Source organism: Triturus cristatus, chromosome 8, assembly GCF_964204655.1.
Source record: "Triturus cristatus chromosome 8, aTriCri1.1, whole genome shotgun sequence".
In the NCBI taxonomy this organism is placed as follows: domain Eukaryota; kingdom Metazoa; phylum Chordata; class Amphibia; order Caudata; family Salamandridae; genus Triturus; species Triturus cristatus.
Window position 1 is genome coordinate 1,170,161,779 of NC_140591.1, and position 19,732 is coordinate 1,170,181,510.

General features: G+C 43.9%; 1 protein-coding gene across 5 annotated transcripts in view; it reads right to left on the reverse strand.

The window, feature by feature from the left end:
* TSGA10 (testis specific 10) overlaps positions 1-19,732 on the reverse strand; it is a 505,694-nt gene that overhangs the window by 155,768 nt on the left and 330,194 nt on the right. For all 5 annotated transcript variants that reach the window (XM_085622835.1, XM_085622834.1, XM_085622832.1 and 2 more), the window contains 2 exons: positions 15,910-16,095; positions 947-1,156 (listed from right to left, as the gene is read on the reverse strand). In XM_085622835.1, the coding sequence (XP_085478961.1) occupies positions 947-1,156; positions 15,910-16,095 (396 nt within the window). The remainder of the gene's footprint in view (positions 1-946; positions 1,157-15,909; positions 16,096-19,732) is intronic.

Below are 19,732 nucleotides of genomic sequence, written 5' to 3' on the forward strand. Positions count from 1 at the left end.
AGACCCTTCATGATGGTAAGTGAAGTATCCAGAGAGACAGGAGGGAAATCCAGAAGTATTTCCTCTCTAGAGTGTTCTTTAGGGTAGGGTCTGGCACATCGTCCTGACTCAAACAGGTAGGCATATCAAATATGTCTTGAATGGACTTAATTTTATTGTGGAGGAAAGTGTCAGAAGATCTCAGGCAATCCACATGGAGGTCTGTTTTCAGACCTGGCCAAGGAACAGCGACAGTTCTACTGGGATTGTGAGATTGTGCCGCTAGTATTATTAAATAAGGTCAAAGAAAACAGTTAGTCCTCCTTGACCTTAGAGATTATTTCAACATTGTGCACCATTCTTTCACCCGGAAAGTCATTCTTCAACAACCAGTGCCTCTTTTCATCCAAATGCTTGGTTCCAAGCCTTCTTTTCCATTACATTTCACTCAATTTCTTTTCTTCTGGGATAGCTAGCATGCTTGTGGTATCTCCACTTTTCTCACTTCTAAAACTGCTTGGCTTTGGCATACAATTTTATGATGACAATACGTAGATATATGGTAATATCACAGAAATGTCTTGCCTCTATTTAAGAATGGGTCAATGTCAGTACCATTCATCTGAAGGAGAATGAAACTAATAGGCTTGTGTTTGACTAAGAGTTCCGTTACTAGCAGCTGTGCAACTTCCTTACAGCAGACTATGTGCCTGGATTACCACTAAACATTTATTAACAAAAACACCTAACTATAGGTTTTTGTCCATCAGTTAGCTCTTTTATGGCCACAAGTCAATATTGCAAATCAAGGAAAATGGTGTTTAAATACAGTTGGCTTCAGTTGTAGGATAGCATAAGATTATTATTAAAATTGTACCCTCCTGCATGGGCTAAACTCAGCAGTTAGAAAGATGAAGAGGGCCCTTTTACATTTACTTCTCATGTTAAGTGCCATTCTTTGACATACCCTTTCCACATCCTGAGCTTTGGAGGTTAGTTGACGATTTACCACTTCTTTGCTGGAGTCCAGTTTTATGCAGAGCTCCCGCGTTGAATTTAGTTCATTGAGGAGAGAGGCTTTCTCAGACTTTAACTTGTGCAGCTCTTCTTCAACTTTTGAAGTTGACTTGTTTAAGCAGGATACCTGAGCCTTGTAGGAGGTTTCTGTTGAAAGATGCTAAAACAATGAAAACAATTGTGAATACATAAAACTACGACTTGAATGCTGCACACTTGAGTTAAGATATGCATAACTTCAAAAATACCATTTATAAAACCAACATTGTTCAGATAAAATACAAACATTACTTCTATGTAATAGCACTGTGTCTCAGGTAAGCAGAAATACATTCAATTTGACATGGATTATACACAGTCAATCAAGACCATGTGCCAATGCCACCTCACATAGACCCATTTCCCAAAGCACTAACAATTTTTATATGAAGACGCACAAAGAAAAATACAAGAACAATAACCAACATCAATAAAACATATGCTTAAAATGGCCTTTTCCCAACAAAGTCCAGACAAAATTATATGCAAACATACAGATTAAACTGCTGTCATCTAAGTCCGTTGCCCCGTAGCCTCTTGCAGTGAACATTCCACCTTTATATTTAGACAGGAAGACAGGAGAACAACATCTGTTGGATGATCGCTCTACTAATCTGCTGGAATAGAGGAGTGTCTACTTCTTTGTGTTGCCATATATCTCAGCTATCTTGGACAAACCGAACCAGGGTTACTAGTACTATTTGGAAATAATCTGAAAAGTAGTGATACTTACAGACTTGATTCCTACCTTCCGGAAATCCAAATCATGCTGTAAAAAGCCTATACTAATTATGGGCTGGAAACTACAAATAGATTTGGATGAAATGAACTATGTGCTCGACAATAATAACGGCAACCCATGAGCTCTAGAGATATCCCAATTCTCTCACCATAAAGCTGATTACGTTGATCGTCTATATATATATTTTATGATTCAATAAAAATAAAGAGACTTTCAATTTGCCAATTTTAATCCCAACGTCTTTAAACTTTGAGTCTGTGAACAATGCACTTAATTCTCCAGATAAATTTGTGATTCAACAGCAAATACGGTTAGAATGATCCCTAGTAACTCTCCACCAGCTGAAGAGGGTGAAATTAATATAATGCCCTGTTTCAAACTAAATGACGCAATCAAGTGCACTGTTAATGCACAAGTAATATTCCGTAATGAAGCAAGATGCCTCAAAGCACCTACTGGTTAATACTGCCTGAACTGTGGAGCCCAAGGTTTTGCTAACTTTCAATGAAGTAATAGTTGCTACCTTGTCTGAATATGCTGTACCAACAAAGGATGACCAGGTTTATTATGTTATAATAATAATGATCCCTTACACGGCCACCTGAAAATGTTTTGCCCAATTCCATTGGAGGCTTTACCTTTTGTTCTTTCTTTCTTAATAGAAGTTTATGAAAGCCAAAGACCACAGCTACAGAAGTAACAAAACAGTCTTTTGGCAATCAAAAAAGTTACATCAATTTTGCCAATGAACTGGAACAACAAGTGCTGATCAACAGTACTCACAAGTCCATTCTAGGAGGCAAACATTTACAATAGATAAGGAAGACACTGAAGGCCTGATTTAGAGCTGTGAGGATGCGTACGCCATCCTCTCTAAGTAGAGAACATTTACAAAAGATCAGGAAGAGAATAAAGGCCTGATATAGAGTTGCACGGACGGGTACTCACAACATTAAAGATATGCCATACAGTTTATTGCTAGAGCAATTTATATCCTAATGCACTTGTAATAAGGCAGTGTGATATTCATCTCATTTGTGACAGAGTATACATCTGCCAAACACTAAATAAGGCTCTAAATGTACATATTCAAATTTAAATGCCACTCAAAGGCCCACAACTGTGTTTAGTGCTCCAGTTGACCCCACTGTGGACACCAAATTAGCATTAAGCCATCAACTCACTGTACAAAAATGAGGATGAGCATAATTTAGGAAAAACAGGAAGCTTAGATGAAACACCAAAAAGATCATGAGAGCTGATGAAACCTTAAAAGACTAGCAGGTGCCACTGGACTAACAGATAAAGAGATACCTTACCTGACATATAAAAAATAAAGAACCCATGCTTGCAAAATAATGCAATAAATGAATATTTCAAAAAAACAGTTGTTGAACCTCCTGGCCTCTGACCTTAAGTGTCAAATTGTTGATTTATCCGCTAATGCCTGCATGTCTGTTGCTAATGCTGGCAATTATCTGTACTGGAACTACAAGTACGCATCACCTTGAAAGTAATAAGTTCACTCATCATCAAGTTGCCTCAATCAAGAGATGTCGTCACTAAATTATGTTTATACTAATGTTTTCCCTACCTTTTTCACGCTGGACTGAGACCAGTTTAATATTTGTAGTCAGAATCTAAAAATATGCATTCAGTTATACAACTAAGAAAATAAAAATACAGTGACTTGGTTTTGGTTTCGCCAGTTAAGTACCTTCAGTATTTTAGCAGTTCTAAACTTCAATTTTCCTTTCAGTAACTTGTGAATTCACATGGCAATATAGGGAGAAGATCAGAGTTCTGGGACATGACTTTAACATCGGTAAACAATGACTGTCAAAGAAAAGCCCAGTGCTGAGCTACAAAAAGCAAAACGAAGACTCTCAATATCATAACAATTAACTGTGCTAAATATAGCAAGGCAAATGGTCCTTCACTAGGGAGATGTTTTCCCAAAAAGCTTACATTCTCTTGCTTCCTAGTGTTTATTAAGCTAACAGGGGACACCCACTTTAGAGAAGCATGCACCCATCTGCCCATCCTGCTGCATTCTCTATCCACTTCCCACAGAAACAGAAGCCACCTGCCGAGCAGACTGCATTCCATGCATTCTGTCCCTGAGTCCTACACCCATATGATGTACACATGTTGGCCAGCACCTTGGAATCCAAACACACTAGCCCCACCCACATCTGTTCCTCCATCCATCTCGGGACTTAGACATTCTCTTAAGCCCACAAGTAGCAAACCTTTCACCCTCGGGACGGCCATCCTCTCAACATTGTTCCTAATCTTGGCCTCTCTTCTCAATACAACTATCCGGAAAAATAGTCAGGGGAAAAATGAAGAGGCTAGCAGAGACCCAGAGAAAAACAGGCCTGATGGAGCCAATCTCATTAGAAGAAAGAGTCCACCAACCCCTTTGGGGGAAGGGTAGCAAAATTGTTAGCATTCCCACTTTTTAGAGAACACTAATAATGAGTTATGACTGGAAAATGTGAAAGCATCAGTGCCCACGGAGGGGTGTAGGCGGTGAAGGGAACCTACCAATGACAAGGGAGGCAGGCATATAAAAGAAGTACATTAACTAATAACATTTCCTCTGTTGTTTGATTCTTCTTCAGCCTTCTACAAAGAGCTATGGAGACCTATGACAGATGACTGAATGCAAAGCCTGAATGACCTTTGATCTACATGAGTGCTGTAACATTCTAAATAAGGTCTCTGAACCTTTTTTGTGGTTTGTCCCTCTTTCACCTCCCATACCGAAATCTGCACTAGAATATTATATTCCCAATTAATATGGTGATTTCCTTCAAACAGACACCATTGGCTTCCCTAATTGGGCCAAAGTAGGGTAGTGTTTGCACACTACAGCTACAAATCATTCCTTAAGACAAAACTTCATGAGCATGCACAATACCTTCCTGGAACATCACAGGAATAAGTAAGCACCTAAAATGTAATAGGTTTATTGATTTCCCGAGTAGCTATGTTGTTATTCTGTTTCAAGAGACTTTGAGTATTAACTCACCTAATTTAGCTAGCATGCTTGTGTTTTAATTTCCTGCTACCACGAGGCTCTCGTGGTAGACATAATCAAGGTTTAAGAATTTGTTTTAAATGATCTACCTTAAAGTCACTGAGGGCGGTTATTTGTTTACCAAACTATACAACAGCTGCTAGAATTCTCCTCCCTAATGATATTGAGTGTTAGCACCGAACTGTAATTAAAACGCCTATCACTTGGCAAACCTGCATTTATCATATGCAAAACACAACTCATCCAAAATTCTGCCGCAAGGCTTCTTTTTCACCTTCACCCAAGAGAACGCATGACTCCAGTTCTGCAATTGCTCCACTGGCTACCTATAGATAGAAGGGCAATGTTTAAAGCACTCTTTATTTTCCACAGAGACTACCAAGGAAAAGGATCGCTATATCGGAAAGATACATTCAATCAATACAAACAAAACAAAACACTGTGCTCCAGGCTTGCACCACATATCATTATGCCACCTTCCCGAAAGAAATTCATATTAGGCTTTGCTTTCTCTTATGAGCCACCAAGCTCTTGAACTTACTAACAGGCAGCATTAAAAGCATCCAGGAACAAATGGATTTCAGAAGACAGTTTAACACATGGCTATTTCCAAGATAGCAACACGACTCAACATCCCGGCAATAAAGCCCAGAAAAATAGTTACACCCTCAAGCTCATTCTTCAGTTTACGACCCACAGATTGGAAACAACCCAAACAACAAACTGCTTTCAACATGCAGGTAAGCTAAGAAAGGCTGACCTATGGTTCACTGGGGCCTTATATAGTTAAGTAATTTCATATATAACACTGATGGCCCATAATATTACGAAGACCATAATACCTAGTGGCAGTGGCGGCTGGTGACATTTGAAAGTGGTAGGGCGTAACGGTTCAGGATGAGTGCCCTATGGCAAAGGAGCGTAGCGAACGAGTCTGACCGTCTTGAGAGGCACATGGAGCTTCAGCCTCAGGTAGCTCCTGCTCCTTCTCTGCCCTCGAAGCTCCTGGTGATGGAAGACTATTCTAAAGGTAGGCCTAGTTTTAACAAGGGAAGCAAGCAGATTTTTCAAATGGACTCAATACCTTTGTCAAAATGTAAAACCCATCTGACAAAGGCAGGAATGGTGGATGGTTTTATATGCAGGGCCACTGAAATTATACAGCAACGGAGCACCAATTTATAAGATAAATTATGAGGCTAAGCACAACAAATTATGTGTATGATGTAGCAGTCTTTTATTGACATTTCAGCAACTGTTAGAAGTGTCTGGGCAAAGCTGTGCACATTATTACCATCTGAATATAGCAATATCTAATTGAAAGGTGATGGGTTAAACATTACAAAAGAGTTGCCACTGCTAAGATTTACATGTAGCTCGTACATGTAAACTTCTGAAATGAAAAATAAAACTTATGTCCTTGACATTTTGCCTTTTTTCTTGTGGGTAATCAAGGGTTAAACAGGCCAATGGCTGAGAGAGACACAGAGGGCCTTCCAAATGCAGCACAGTGGGGGGGCACAGTGGGGGGGGGGGATAAAAAGATGCTGTCCAGAACGTCATGAGCGTGAAGGTCACCAGGAATTGGGTACATATTTAGCAAGTAGAAGCAGTCTATAGCTTCTCCCCCCCTTTGTAACGTCCACCACCCCCAACTCCCGCCAAACCCCTCGGTGGTGCCAAATAGGAAATACTCGACCTTAAGACTCACGAGATGTAAAACCTCTAAGCCACGTGCTCTACTCACACCGGATGAGTTACATATAATGAAACAGAGCTTGTCCTCGGCAACGTTTCCCGGGTTCAATCCGCTTCTGTAGCATAACCATCACGACCTAGGGCAGTGATAGCAGCATCATGAACTTGGCAATCGAGGGCTTCTCAGTCAAATTTGAAGATGAACTTACTTTCTCTCAACCAGAACCAGGGTACAGGAACTTGCAGCTGCCGTGTTATCTGCACAGTTGTGGATTTGCTGCATTTGCCACTACTCTATAATATTCAGTTTTTAACACAAAAATCATTGCATAACAAAGTTACTAAAACTCTGCCACACATATTGCGGTGCAGTGGCAGGTCCTTTTCTGATCATGACAGGTCACCTTTCTTTTGCCAATTGCCATATTTAGATTTTAAACTGATAATAATGATGTGTAACTCTTCCCCCGCCAATGCTGACAGTATATAAAAGACAAAAACATGAATTAATGTCACAGAATTCCAGTGGAAGGAAGAGGAAACGTCAATAAAGAAGCAGTTTACACCAAAGACGAAAGAGTAAAAGACTAAACAAGATAAACAACAGAAGGGTGGAGAAGGGGGGATAGGGGGAGTCGGGAAGGGATTCATTAAAAACATATATAAAATAAAACTTACCAAAACCGTCCTGCGCCACCTCACTTCTCGATGGGTCTCGAGTCCGACTCCAGCCGTCGTGCATTTTCAAATTCGTCATCAGGAAAGGCAAAGGCAGCCTCTCCCTCCCTCCCCTTCACCAATCACAATGGCAGCATTGTGATTGGTGAGGCGCAGCAGAGTGCGCCCCACCCGTGCCATTTTCTCTATGTAGGCTTCTGCATGCAGCAGCCTACATAGAGAAACAAGCATTGGCATAGCCAATAGGTCTCGCTTTTGGGACCTTATAAGTGTTTAGCCATGCAACAGTTGGTGTTGTTGCACTAAGGATATTGTGCTGCATACCTAAATACCTATAAGGTCCCAAAAGCGAGACCTATTGGCTATGCCAATGCTTGTTTAGGACTTGTGCCCTGGTGGTGATCCATGAGGGAATACAGGCAGGTTTTTAAGTACGAACTAGCAAGTCACGAGTTGATGCAAGTCAAAATAGTAGTAGCAAAATGGAAGGCGGAGTACTTAAGACATGGCTTTCTGGAACCAAAACAGTTACCAAAGTGCTGTGACTAGTAAGATACTGCGTTTAAATAGCATTGTTAACTGAAAAATGAAGACTGACAAGAAATAGATGTTTGTTTCTAGTTCACCGGCGCTTTACTTTTAACATTAAAAGTAAAGCGCGGGTGCTGCGATTATAGCAAAAGTAAAGAAATAGAAACAAACATCTATTTCTTTACTTTTGCTATAATCGCGGCACCGGTGCTTTATTTTTAATGTTACAAGTAAAGCGCTGGTGCCGCGAGTAGCTTTGCGCGAAAGTGAAAGAAAATAAGGGATGCGCGCGCAGCAGAGGCGGAGCGTGGCGCGCGTGTTGTGCGCGTGTCCGCAAGCTGGTGGCCGCTTTGGAAGCACTTCCAAAAGCAGCTTACTAAATGTCTCGCCAGAGCAGCGCATGCGCTGGCTCAGGCGAGACCTAAAAAGGTCGAGTGGGTGGTCCTGCTCGAAGCCACTCCCCCATACCCTCGAGCAGGACCACCCACCCCCAACCAGGCACTTCTGCTGTCTCGCAGTGCGAGAAGCAGAAACATAAAATGGTGGTTAGTACCATTTATGTTTCTGCCTTCTCGCACTGCGAGAAAGCAGTGGGGCGACGTCCCCACGCCCAAATGGGGGAGCCGCCACTGCCTAGTGGTAAGTATCAAATTGTTACTTACACCTCTCACATTCACATAAAACATATCTGCTAAGAGCATTGACATCAACAGAATTGTATAGCCAAAATAAACAGGTATTACCAAATGAATGGACATGGAATGTAAATGTAAATGTAGTGCATTTATATAGCGCTCCGCACACCCCCGAAAGGGTCTCTCAGGCGCTGTGCACATACCGCTGTGGAACCCTTCCTGGCCTTTCCCTGTGAAGTGCCCACTCCAAGGTGAAGCCAGGCATCCTAGCGCTTTTGGGGCCGTTGTGGAGATTAAGCAAGCTATTGCCCAGAATTGCAGAGTGGGACCCATGATTAGAATAGGCACGAGGCGAAAATTATCAGGTCCGGGGAAATTGAGCCCCAAGACCCGCCGAGGCGGGAATTGAACCCTGGTCCGGGCCAGACCTCTGTATTAGGGTCTGCCACTCTAACCATTGAGCCACACTTCTCCACTTCTGGAATGGTTGAAGAGATTTGTCACACACTGCTGAACAATTCAGAGGACTTTGATCTAGTCTACCACTGCAGGTCCCAGATATCTATACACTCTCAACGCTCCATTACATCTCACAATGACATTCCGATATGGGATAATAGTAAAAATGCCCATCCCAGCAGATCTCTCCACTTATCTCTCCCTCCAACCAAACCAACTCAGGACCACCCCAGCAGATCTCTCCACTTATCTCTCCCTCCAACCAAACCAACTCAGGACCACAACAATATACAAAATCTGATTGAGCAACTCATTGCAGTAACCAGCTAAGCAAACTATAATCGTAAGAAATTCAAAACAAGCATTTACAATGCAATGGTCTCGGCATTGTTAAAGTTAGAGCTATTGGCATTGCTCATGACATTTTTGTTTTTAAAACATCTCTCTCTCTCACAAAAATAAGTCTTATTTTTGTGAGAGAGAGAGAGAGATGTTTTAAAAACAAAAACAAAAATAATGTCATGAGCAATGCCAATAGCTCTAACTTTAACAATGCCGAGACCATTGCATTGTAAACGCTTGTTGCTTGGACGACGGGGGGGCACAGCTTAGAAGAAGGGTTGGGGACTGCCGGGTGGATGGGGGTGAGAGTGACACTTGGTCGCGGGCGGGCTCGTGAACTTTTGAAGGGGGCTATGGGTGCGCAGATGGGAGACACCAACTGGTTATGAAGGGGGGGGGAGGGTAGGAAGGGCTCTGATTGTATCTGGAACAGAGCTGAAGTGGTGGGAGGGCACAGAGCGGGTGGGGTGGTCGTGAGGACTTAAGGTCGTGTGTAGTAAAAGGGTGCTCAAGTGGGGGAGAAGGGGCAGCTGTGTCGAATGTACTGGCCTCCAAAGATGCGAGGTGCCAAGGGGGAGCCGTTTTATGATGGTGGACGGGAGGGCATTAGGTGGTCCCACAGCTACTCACAATGTGCTTGGTTTGAACGGGGCGGGAACATATGGTATGGAAAAGGTTTGTTTTTAAGGAATGGTTGATGGTTTATTGGGTGGGGGCAAATTCACCTGCTTGGAAACTGCCTGTGCCCCTGTAGGGGAGCAGGGTAAGCACGGGGCGCTCCGGCAGGTGTGCAGCTCTTCTGGGCGGGGGGCGTCTCTGATATAAGGCAAGCCCTTGGTCCAGCAGGGGTGGGGGCAGCAGCTGGGAGGGGGGCGGGTGATAACCGTGAGGAGGGTTCCTTGGTTCTGCGAGAGGGGATGCGGGGGGGGGGGGGGTCGGTGCTCTTATAAGCGTGGGGGGAAGGGGACACCGGTGCTGTTATACGTGTGTGGGGGGGGGGGGACACCTTGGCTGTTCCTTGGTTCTGCGAGGGGCGGGTTGTTATAGCTGTGGGGGCACCTCGGCTGGTCCTTTCTTGGTTCTGCCCGGGGAGGGGGTGGGGCACCTCGGCTGTTTTTTGGCTCTGCGGGGTGGGAAGCTGCCGACGAGGCGGTGTTGGTGATACGTGTGTGTGTGGGTCCTGCTACGGGTCGTCGGTTCTACGGGGGGGGGGCAGGCTCGAGGCTGGGGTGTGTAATGGACGAAGGAGCCCTTTGGGCGTACAACAGGTGCCCGTTCCTGAGCAGTGGGTGGGGCTGGGTGAGAACGAGGGTGGAGATCAGTGTGGCGGCGCTCTCAGTGCCGAGGGCTGCTGGAAGGGGGCGCTTCCGGTGGGGGTGATCTCTTGAACTGCAACAGGTGTTGTTTCTGTGAGAGATACGATTGTATATAAAGGGGGCTTGAAACCACGGCGGAGGGGCAGCTTAATGCTCGATGCAGAAAATGTGCTTTATGCGGGACTCGCGAAGAGGAGGCGCTCGCGGCCGGGGTGGGTAGGATGGAGGAAATGGCAGCTGCGGCAGAGGCGCCTTCGGGGGAGGCGGGGCTGGAGACTAGCCAAGGGACAGAGGTGGTGTGATTGTGAATGGATGCCACCTGCGGGAGTCGCGTCTCCTGCTGCTCAGGTGCAGTGAGGTAGGGGGTGCACGGGGATGGCTTATAAAGGGCCGCTGCGAGCACGAGTTGCTTTCAGAATAGTGCTGCGTGAGTTTAAAAGTGAAAAGATGCGATGACTACGTGTTGGGGCGGCTATGGGCGGACTTGGGGCGGATGGGTGATTTTTGCGGAGAGGGCTCGAGGCAAGTGCTTCGGGTCAATGCGTCCCTTCCCGTTGCTTGTTATGTGTTTCCAACTCCTTGTGCGGGGGGCAGTCCTTTTACGGCCCGTGTGAATAATCACTCCCCTTTTTACTGATGCCCGTGCAAGGCGTAGTCCCCTCTGCCGGTTGTCATGCACAGCTCAAATACCTTACTTGCACGTTCATCAGCAGTGTAGATCAGATTATGAAAAACAGCGAGATCCTCGTCCATATGGAAGCGGTTCATGGAGTGCTAAGAGGAACACATGGGGAACTTATCGATTTCTGTAACCGGACACTATGGGGCTGCTGCTCTTGGCCGACTCAGCGTTTAATAGGAGCCCGTCCCGCGTGACCTCGCAGCCCCCCTCCCACTCACCGTCCAAACACAGACGGCCCTCGGCAATGTATTACCCACCATGGCGCCGCCACAAGGGTCCGGAAACACCACAGTCCTGCGGGCTGGGACAGCAGCCTCTCTTGCTGGTTGCAGGAGGCCTGTCCCTGGTTCCGCATAAACATGGCAGCTGCTGGCACAAACGCCTGCAGGGTAAGCAAAACACATCACACAACGCGCCAGTAGGCTCTCTGATTGGTTGACAAGGTCCACCAATCACAGTGCTTATTTGGTAGTTGCCAACCAATCAGAGAGCCGACTGGCGCGTGTAGGCAGCGTGAAGACATGCTGTCTTGTGGGCGTGTAAGGGGCGGGCTGCCAAAAATCGAAAAGCAACCAAAAAGCAATTAAAAAAAAACGCCCCCGAATCCGAAAAGGACGGGGCCTGTTCGGAGTGACGGACCTCTTCTCCAATGGCTGGCCAGCATTCAAGAGGCCAGCCAATGGAGAACAGGGGAGAAGAGGGGCGGGTTCAAGCCCCTCTACTCCAAGTCATTATCTCTCGCGAGCGAGACTGCGCAAGCGCAGCCTTCGCTGGCCGAGACCTAAAAAGGACCACCAGAAATGTTTATAGTTGCCAGTACACGAAAACCATAGAACTGCACATCTGTCTCTCACACCTCTTCATCCACCACACGGCTACGTGCTGTGCCCTATAACATGATAACTGTACCTCAGTAGTCCTCACTCACAACACCGAAAATCTTCCTACATAGGATCACAGAACAGAGATCACACTTCCAACCCTACACGGCGCTGCTTGGTACACATGTTGGTAAGCACTTTATTGCCCCACATAGGGGTAGCAAGGACTATATAAATGAGGTGATACAATACACAACTAGTCTCCATTTTTATAAAGAGATCCACCTCGACCTAGTGATGATCGATTTCTAGCAATTATTTGCCCCCTTCAACAAAAAAAATTGAGATACACTCTTGGTGATCTTTTTAACAGGGTCAGTGGTAATGGGACAGTAATTGTGATTCAAACTACATTTTGAAAAGCGATGGCCATGGAGCACAATGTGCTGACGCTCGTCCTCCTTAGTAGCAATGCATCAGAGGAACTGTCCTGCTCCATTTTATCTTTATGGACTTGCGTTAAGGCATTCAGTTCCACCATTCGTCCCCCTACCATGAAAAAAATAGAAATCATGGTTCCCTTCTTACCTGCATATACCCATGTAAGATTGCATTTATGTGGAGACTGTGCTACAAAGGCATTCCCCGAACTGCTGAGAAGGGCAAACACATCCTTTTTTTTAATCAGGCGTATGTTAGTGGTGCAAACTCATCCCCCTGTTTTTGTAAAACATCGACTTATTTTTATTAGGTGCTTATATTTTTCCTCCCAAATTATACACTAGAATAGCAGCCATGATGACCTTGTACTTTAGCCAAGTTCCTTAAGGTCATCCTAAAATGGGTGGATATTCTAAGTAAGAATCAATATTACAATTGCTGAATGAATTACTAAACGTTGATAAGGTTCTAGTCAACCCACAATTACCAGTACAGTTTAGAAATATTATCTAGAATATGTGATCTTAAAATAAATATATTTTAGTATGCAGTGACATAAATAAACTCAAAGAAAGTCATGATATCATGATATGAAGCTATATAATAATTATGATGCCATAGTCAAAGAGAATACCAACATTTAATTGAGTTTTTATATTGGCAGACAGATATTAGACAAACTGTTAATGGTAATGTCCATCACCCAGTACTTTACAAGTCTACAGCAAATAAACCACCCATCACCAACTAAACAGTCACTGAATAACTGAAGAGATCTTCCATGTATTTTATTTTATTTATTTATTTTATTAGAACTTGTAAGGCGCAACAGCTACCCAAAAAGGGTTTCCCGGCGCCGGGATACAGCAAGAAAACCCGAAAACAGGCTGATCGAGTTATTGGTCGAAAAGCCAGGTCTTAACGTGTTTACGGAAACTATCATAGTTTTCCTCCTTTCGGATGAAAAGGGGGAGGGCGTTCCAGTTGGTAGGGCCAAGGAAGGCGAAAGATCTGCCACCCATTTTTGCAAATTTAAATCTAGGGATGCAAAAATGTGAAAGTGATTGAGAGCGAAGACTGCGCTTTGGATAGTAGAGCTGGGCTAAAGATAAAAGATAGTTAGGTGCCGTGCCCGCCTTGATTTTAAACATCAAGGTCAGAGCTTTAAAGCTAATTCTGTTTTCCACCTTAAGCCAATGGAGTTTCCTCCGATGAATTGAGACCCCAGAATTTTTCGGGATTTTACAGAGTAGACGGACTGCAGCGTTCTGAACAAGTTGCAGTCGGTCTACTACCACTTTATTTGAGCCAAGATACAATATATTACCGTAGTCAAGCCGAGAAGTTATTAAAGCATTGACAACGGTCTTCTGAGTAGAAAGGGGCAACATCCATATGATTTTCCGTAACCATTTAATGATGGTTAGGCAAAGACCCACTACTTTGTTGACTTGCTTACTCATAGAAAGAGTACTATGCAGAATAAAGCCCAAGTTACGGAAGGAATAGTGGCCAGCTGGTCCGGCCAGTGGGCGGAATTCCACAGATCATGCTGTTTACCCAGAAGAAGAACCTCCGTCTTGTCTCCATTTAACTTTAGTTGGTTGCTGGTCATCCAATTCAGAATGTTTTGCAGCCCCAACTTAAGGGGAGATGAGGAAGAAGGACAAAGTTCTGAGAGGGAAAAAATAATCTGGGAGTCGTCGGCGTAAGTCATCAGGGCGAGTCCTGATTTTTCAGCAATGTCAGCTAATGGTCTTAAATAGATATTGAAAAACAACGGACTCAAAATGGAGCCCTGAGGTACGCCGTGGGAGATTTCAAAAGAGTCAGAGCAGGCTATGGAGGAATTTATTTGAAAAGTCCTTCCGCTCAAAAAGGACCGGATCCAGTCCAGTGCCTTGCCACAAACTCCATTTCTACACAGAGCCTTGATAAGGATTTCATGTGATATCGTGTCAAAGGCCGCGCTTAAGTCAAGGAGTTCAAGCGCGACCGTCTGATTTTTATCAAGTAGGTTTCTAATGTGTTCTGTGACTCCAAGGAGGGTGGTTTCCGTGGAGAAACCGGCACGAAAACCCGATTGTGAGGGGTGCAAAAGAGAATTTTTTTCCACAAAGGAGGCTAAGGTCGAGTGAACATGTCTCTCCAGGCATTTGGAAAAGGCGGGGAGCAGAGAGATAGGTCTGTAATTTGCCAGACACTCAGGCTCAGCTGTGGGTTTTTTAAGCAAAGGCGTAACCATGGCATGTTTCCAAAGGGTAGGGACACGTGAGCACTCTAATGAGGTATTAAGCGTGTCAACAATGACCTCTAAAGACTGGTCATCCAATAGTTTTAGGATCTTCATCGGGATAGGATCCCTAGGAGATCCGGACTTAATATTTTTAAGTATGGATTTCATTGAATCGACCGTGATAGGGGGCCATACTGTTAAGATGTTCTCACCCGAGGAGACGGACTCGTAGTCGGTGGAGGAGGGTGACACAATGTTGTTGGTGGAAATGTCCCTAAGAATTTTCTCAATTTTTTCCACAAAGAAACAGCCAAGATCTTGACACTGTTTCGCGTCCAATGGGGGAGGTGACGCTGAGGTGTGAGCTCCAGCAAGGTCCTTAACTAGATTAAACAGAGTCTTTGATTTATTTGTACCAGGCCAAAGAAGGATTTTACTTTAGACCACCACCGCATGTCCCAACTAACCACATACTACTAACCCTTTCTTGACATCTCACAATGACAACCAGATATGGATGGTATTAACAAAGTCCATCCCAGCAGATATCTCCACGATTTCTCTCTTTAACATACGCCTGGTCAGGACCATCAACTTTAAACAAAATATCTCAGAACGGACAACTCAGTGCAGTAACCAGCTAAGTGGACTATGAACATAAGAAATATGATAAAGGGGCCTGCAGGGCTGCTCAAAGCTGCCACCTTTCTGAAAACCATCAACTGTGCCTCTATCTCTCACACTTCTTAATCCATCACACTGCTAAGTGATGTGACCCATTACATAATAACTGCACCTTGGTGGCCCTCACGCATGACATGAAAAAACTTCCCAAGCAGGATCAAAACATTTTCCACCACACACCACCCTACATGGTGTAGCATGTTATCCATTTAGGCAAGAAATTAAGCACCCCACACAGAGTTAGTAAGCATGATATAAATATTACAGTACAATACAATATTTAAATAATTGCTAATGAAATCCATTGTATGAAATATTGCCTCATAGGTATACATTTAGGGTCTTCTGAAGCTGGTTACATGTTACAATGTAGTGTGTCGATCCCAGTTGTTGAGCATGATGTCCCGGAGCATAGCAATATCACTGCTGCATATAAAATCACAGTAAAGCACACAAGAATCAAAATCTGGTGAGTGGATGCTCTGTTGTTTTCTGGCTGTCGATACTAGACAATTAAACATGTTCCATTCCATCGCCAGTGCAAATGTATGTGTTTATCTTACTTGTTCGATCTCTAGCTCCAGCGAGTCCATTCGCTCCTTCAACCTGCGACGCTCAGACTCCGAATTGAGAAGCTCTAGTCGCATGGAGCTGCACTCCCCTTCAGCTTGGTGGTATTTGCTTTGCCATGTTTCGACTTCAGAAGAAGCTCTTCGATAGTTCTCCAAGTGTTCTCTGTTCTCCTTTTCCTGAGAACATAAAAACAACTTTCATTGCGACCACACGTCTTCATTATGCAAAAATTAACATCACAAACTTGCATTTGTGGAAAAAGCTTTTCTTAGCATACATCAAAACTGGAACCTGGACGTTACATGACAGAAGAAACTTGCTAATGTACTTTTGCTTCTGTGATCCAAACAGCAAGATGAACTTCCAAGTGGTATGTGGTTGCTTTTAGAAGTCATGTCGTAGGTGGGCTTGTGCAATGACGGTTATAATGATAAAATATTATGCATTTGAAGGTGCTGTTTTTCAACCATCTCCTTTCATACATGTTTGCATGACTATAATGAGTGAGGTGACATTTCTCTTGCCCTGCTGAAGTCCATACAGCCAGAATGGCATTTCTTCTCATTTGTATCAGAATATGCGCTTGTTCACTCCTCCTGTCCTTCTCCTGCCTCACGTAAACAAAGTTATGCCTCCAGAACAAGGTGACTATGCTATGACATCAAACCCTTCTTTTCACTTGGATAGGCAGATGGTTCTTCTAGCTTTGTCCACTTGGCCTCTCTGTCTGACAAATGGGCAGGATATTTTGAGAGGAGATTCAGAATTCAGCCAGATCCTACCTTAGATGCATAGAACGATAAAGACAGGAAGAGACATCTACGATTGACTACAGAGAGCAACACGACCTCAGTACGCTTCCCCTATCCAGAAGTAAAATGTAGGAGAAGGAGATCACAGGCTTTGGTGCTCCATCTGAGGTTATCTTGAGATTTCTGCAATAAAAGTTACGGCCACTCAGAGTAACCAGCTAGCCATTTAAGGGCAGGTAAGAGCTATGACAATTGTAAAAATGCTACAAAAAAATGAAAGATCAGCTTAAACCATCCCCAGAGAGAATCTTTCTCATAAGACAGCTGAGTTCAATTCTCCCACTCCTCAGTTTTAGTGTTTTTACCCCCAAGAGAAGATTAGAAAGGTACCCATTCAAATTCTGACATCTAGTAGGTGTGTCAATACTCGGTTTGATTCACACCAAGGCTGGTAAGACAATAAAAGATAACAGCCTGGGTGGTCTTCTCAGCAAAGATTTAATAAAAAATGCCAGATATCTGCAGCCAAACCACTCTATGTATCTAAAAAAGCAGCACCTTTCTGTAAATGCACTTCATATCTGAGTTAGTAATCCATTAGGGAGAAAATTATGAACAGAGATCAAGGTAATCTCTTAAGCTTTTCAAACCCAATGTCAGGGTTTGCCTTCAAACTCTTTAATCGATTTGCTCTTGGAGTCTGGTTGTTCCCATTTCGCTAATAAGGGTGAAACCCTCTTGTATTGCTTTTGTTACTATTCTGGGAGGACCTGGCCTGGCAGTTCGGGCTGAGCTGTTTCTATTGCAGCAGGGTCAAAACTGATTTATATAAGGCTGTGCAAAAGAATGATGGGCTGGTGTGCTACCCCGAGGGATTGACAGTGGTTAGACGCATTGCAAGCATCCTCCCATCACATTTTGTGTGTTTAATCACAATACACAACAATCACCACTTGAGTGACCACTAACTTTGGGTTCTGGAGTAACGTGCTACTCGCAGCACAGCACTTCAATGCCTCGTCAGGGTAGTAAGCTCTATATAAATGTATAAATTCTATATAATACAATATGTATTTCTTTGTAAAGTGCTCAAATACGGTCTGGTGAAGTAGCACTCTCGAAAAATAATCAAATAAAATAAATATATAAATACAGCACCTTGTGATTGATAGGTTCCTACTGCAATAAAAAATATTCTCAATAAAGTACTACTCTGCTTCTAGGAAACAGGTTCACAAAGAACTATGGTTGGAATGTATAAAGATTTTTTGAGGTTGCAAATGGCCTGATTCACAGAATCAGGCCGTTTGTGACCACAAAAAAGCTTACTTAAATGTACGAAAGGCAAAATGCGATTCAGTAATTTGTTACAGAGTTGCAATTTGCATTAAATATTCAATATTTGGTAAGGGAGTGTTTAGGCCCTGAAACTGACTAACGTAGCGTTCTGCTTTGTTGCACTGTTTTGCTGTTAACCACTGTTTATGCTGAACACTGAGCTGCTTTTTAAACTTTAGAAATCAATTAAAAAAAAATATTTTAGCTATGTAGCACTGTGTCTCTATTTTGAGGGGGAAACTGTGGCTTTTTATGTTAAATATTGGTGGTGCATTTGTGACCGAAGGGGGACTCGAACGTCATTTTGGCTCAGCCTCCGGACCGTCACCGCCTTCCTTTTGACGGCGCGGTCTAGTTGTTTTTCATGCTGGCCATATTTAAACGCGACGCTGTGCGAGCGCGCCGCTGGCGCGCCGAAGGCGCTCCTAAGGCAAGCACGTCTGCGTCCGTCAGCGTGCCGGAGTTGGCCGGTGCAGGACATGCTGCCGGATCACTTCTGAAACAGCGAGCTATGATCAAATACAGCGCACAGTGTCTCCTCGACATCCACAGGTATACATCGTGCTGCCCTCACTACTATGTCCCTGATAGCAGGTTTTCTTTTAGGTGTAGAGACTGCAGCTGGGTGCTCCCATCCGTTTCTGAGTCATCTATTGATATTTCTTCTCTCAACCTGCAAAGGTCTGCGCAGGAATACAGGGATAATTATTTAAAGGTTTTCCTTCTAAATACGCGCTCCATGAGGAAACAGGAGTTCCAACTATATGATGTGCTAGCTGACCTCAATCCAGATGTGATTTTTCTGACTGAAACATGGCTCACTGAAGCCTCAAACCCCACTATTGCCAAAGCTATCCCGCCGGGGTACTTGATTTTGACGAAAGACCGCCCTTTGGGCAGGGGTGGTGGTTTAGCCATAATTTTTAGAAGTTCTTTTAGCTGCACCCCCTTATCACTGCCAGTTTTAGACGGTGCGGAAAGCTTGGGTTTCCTTCTGAATGTTTCGGCCCATCAGACGATCGCTGGGGCTCTGATTTATCGGCCCCCCGGCCCGGCCAGTAAATTTCTTGAGTCTATAGGTCAGGTGTCTGCTTTTATTGTGGCCAATCATAGACAGTGTTTGGTTTTGGGCGATTTTAATATCCATATGGACAAGGCACAGGATCCTGACACCATAAAACTGTATGAATCCCTGGATATTTTTAATCTTATTCCATACCTTAAACAATCTACACATGAAAAAGGGCATACTCTAGATCAAGCTTTCTCCTCTGTGAAGATTGAATTCGAGGCTCCATTTGCCATAACGTGGTCAGACCATTACTTAATAAATTTCAGCATCAGAAAGGAGCCAAATAAAGCAGGGCCTACGGGTAAATCTCTCTCCCGCAGTAGTTTTAGACCTTTTCATTTGATGTTACCGGAGGCAATACAGAGTGCCTTATGCCAATGCCCTAACCTGCTGAGCGGTCAGCCCGAACTGGATGTGTTATCCCTGGAAAACTGGCTAAATCAGCAGGCACAGATTCTGCCCCCCCCCCCCCCAAGATGAAGGCAGAAAAACTCATTAGAGTTTCAGCCCGTGGTTTACAACTGCTTTAAAAACCAGTAAAAGTGCCTGTAAACATTTGGAACGGATATGGCGTAGATATTATAGCCCTTTAGATAAAGCCACTTATAGCCAAGCCTTAAAGGAATACTATAAGAAAGTGCGAGAGGAGAA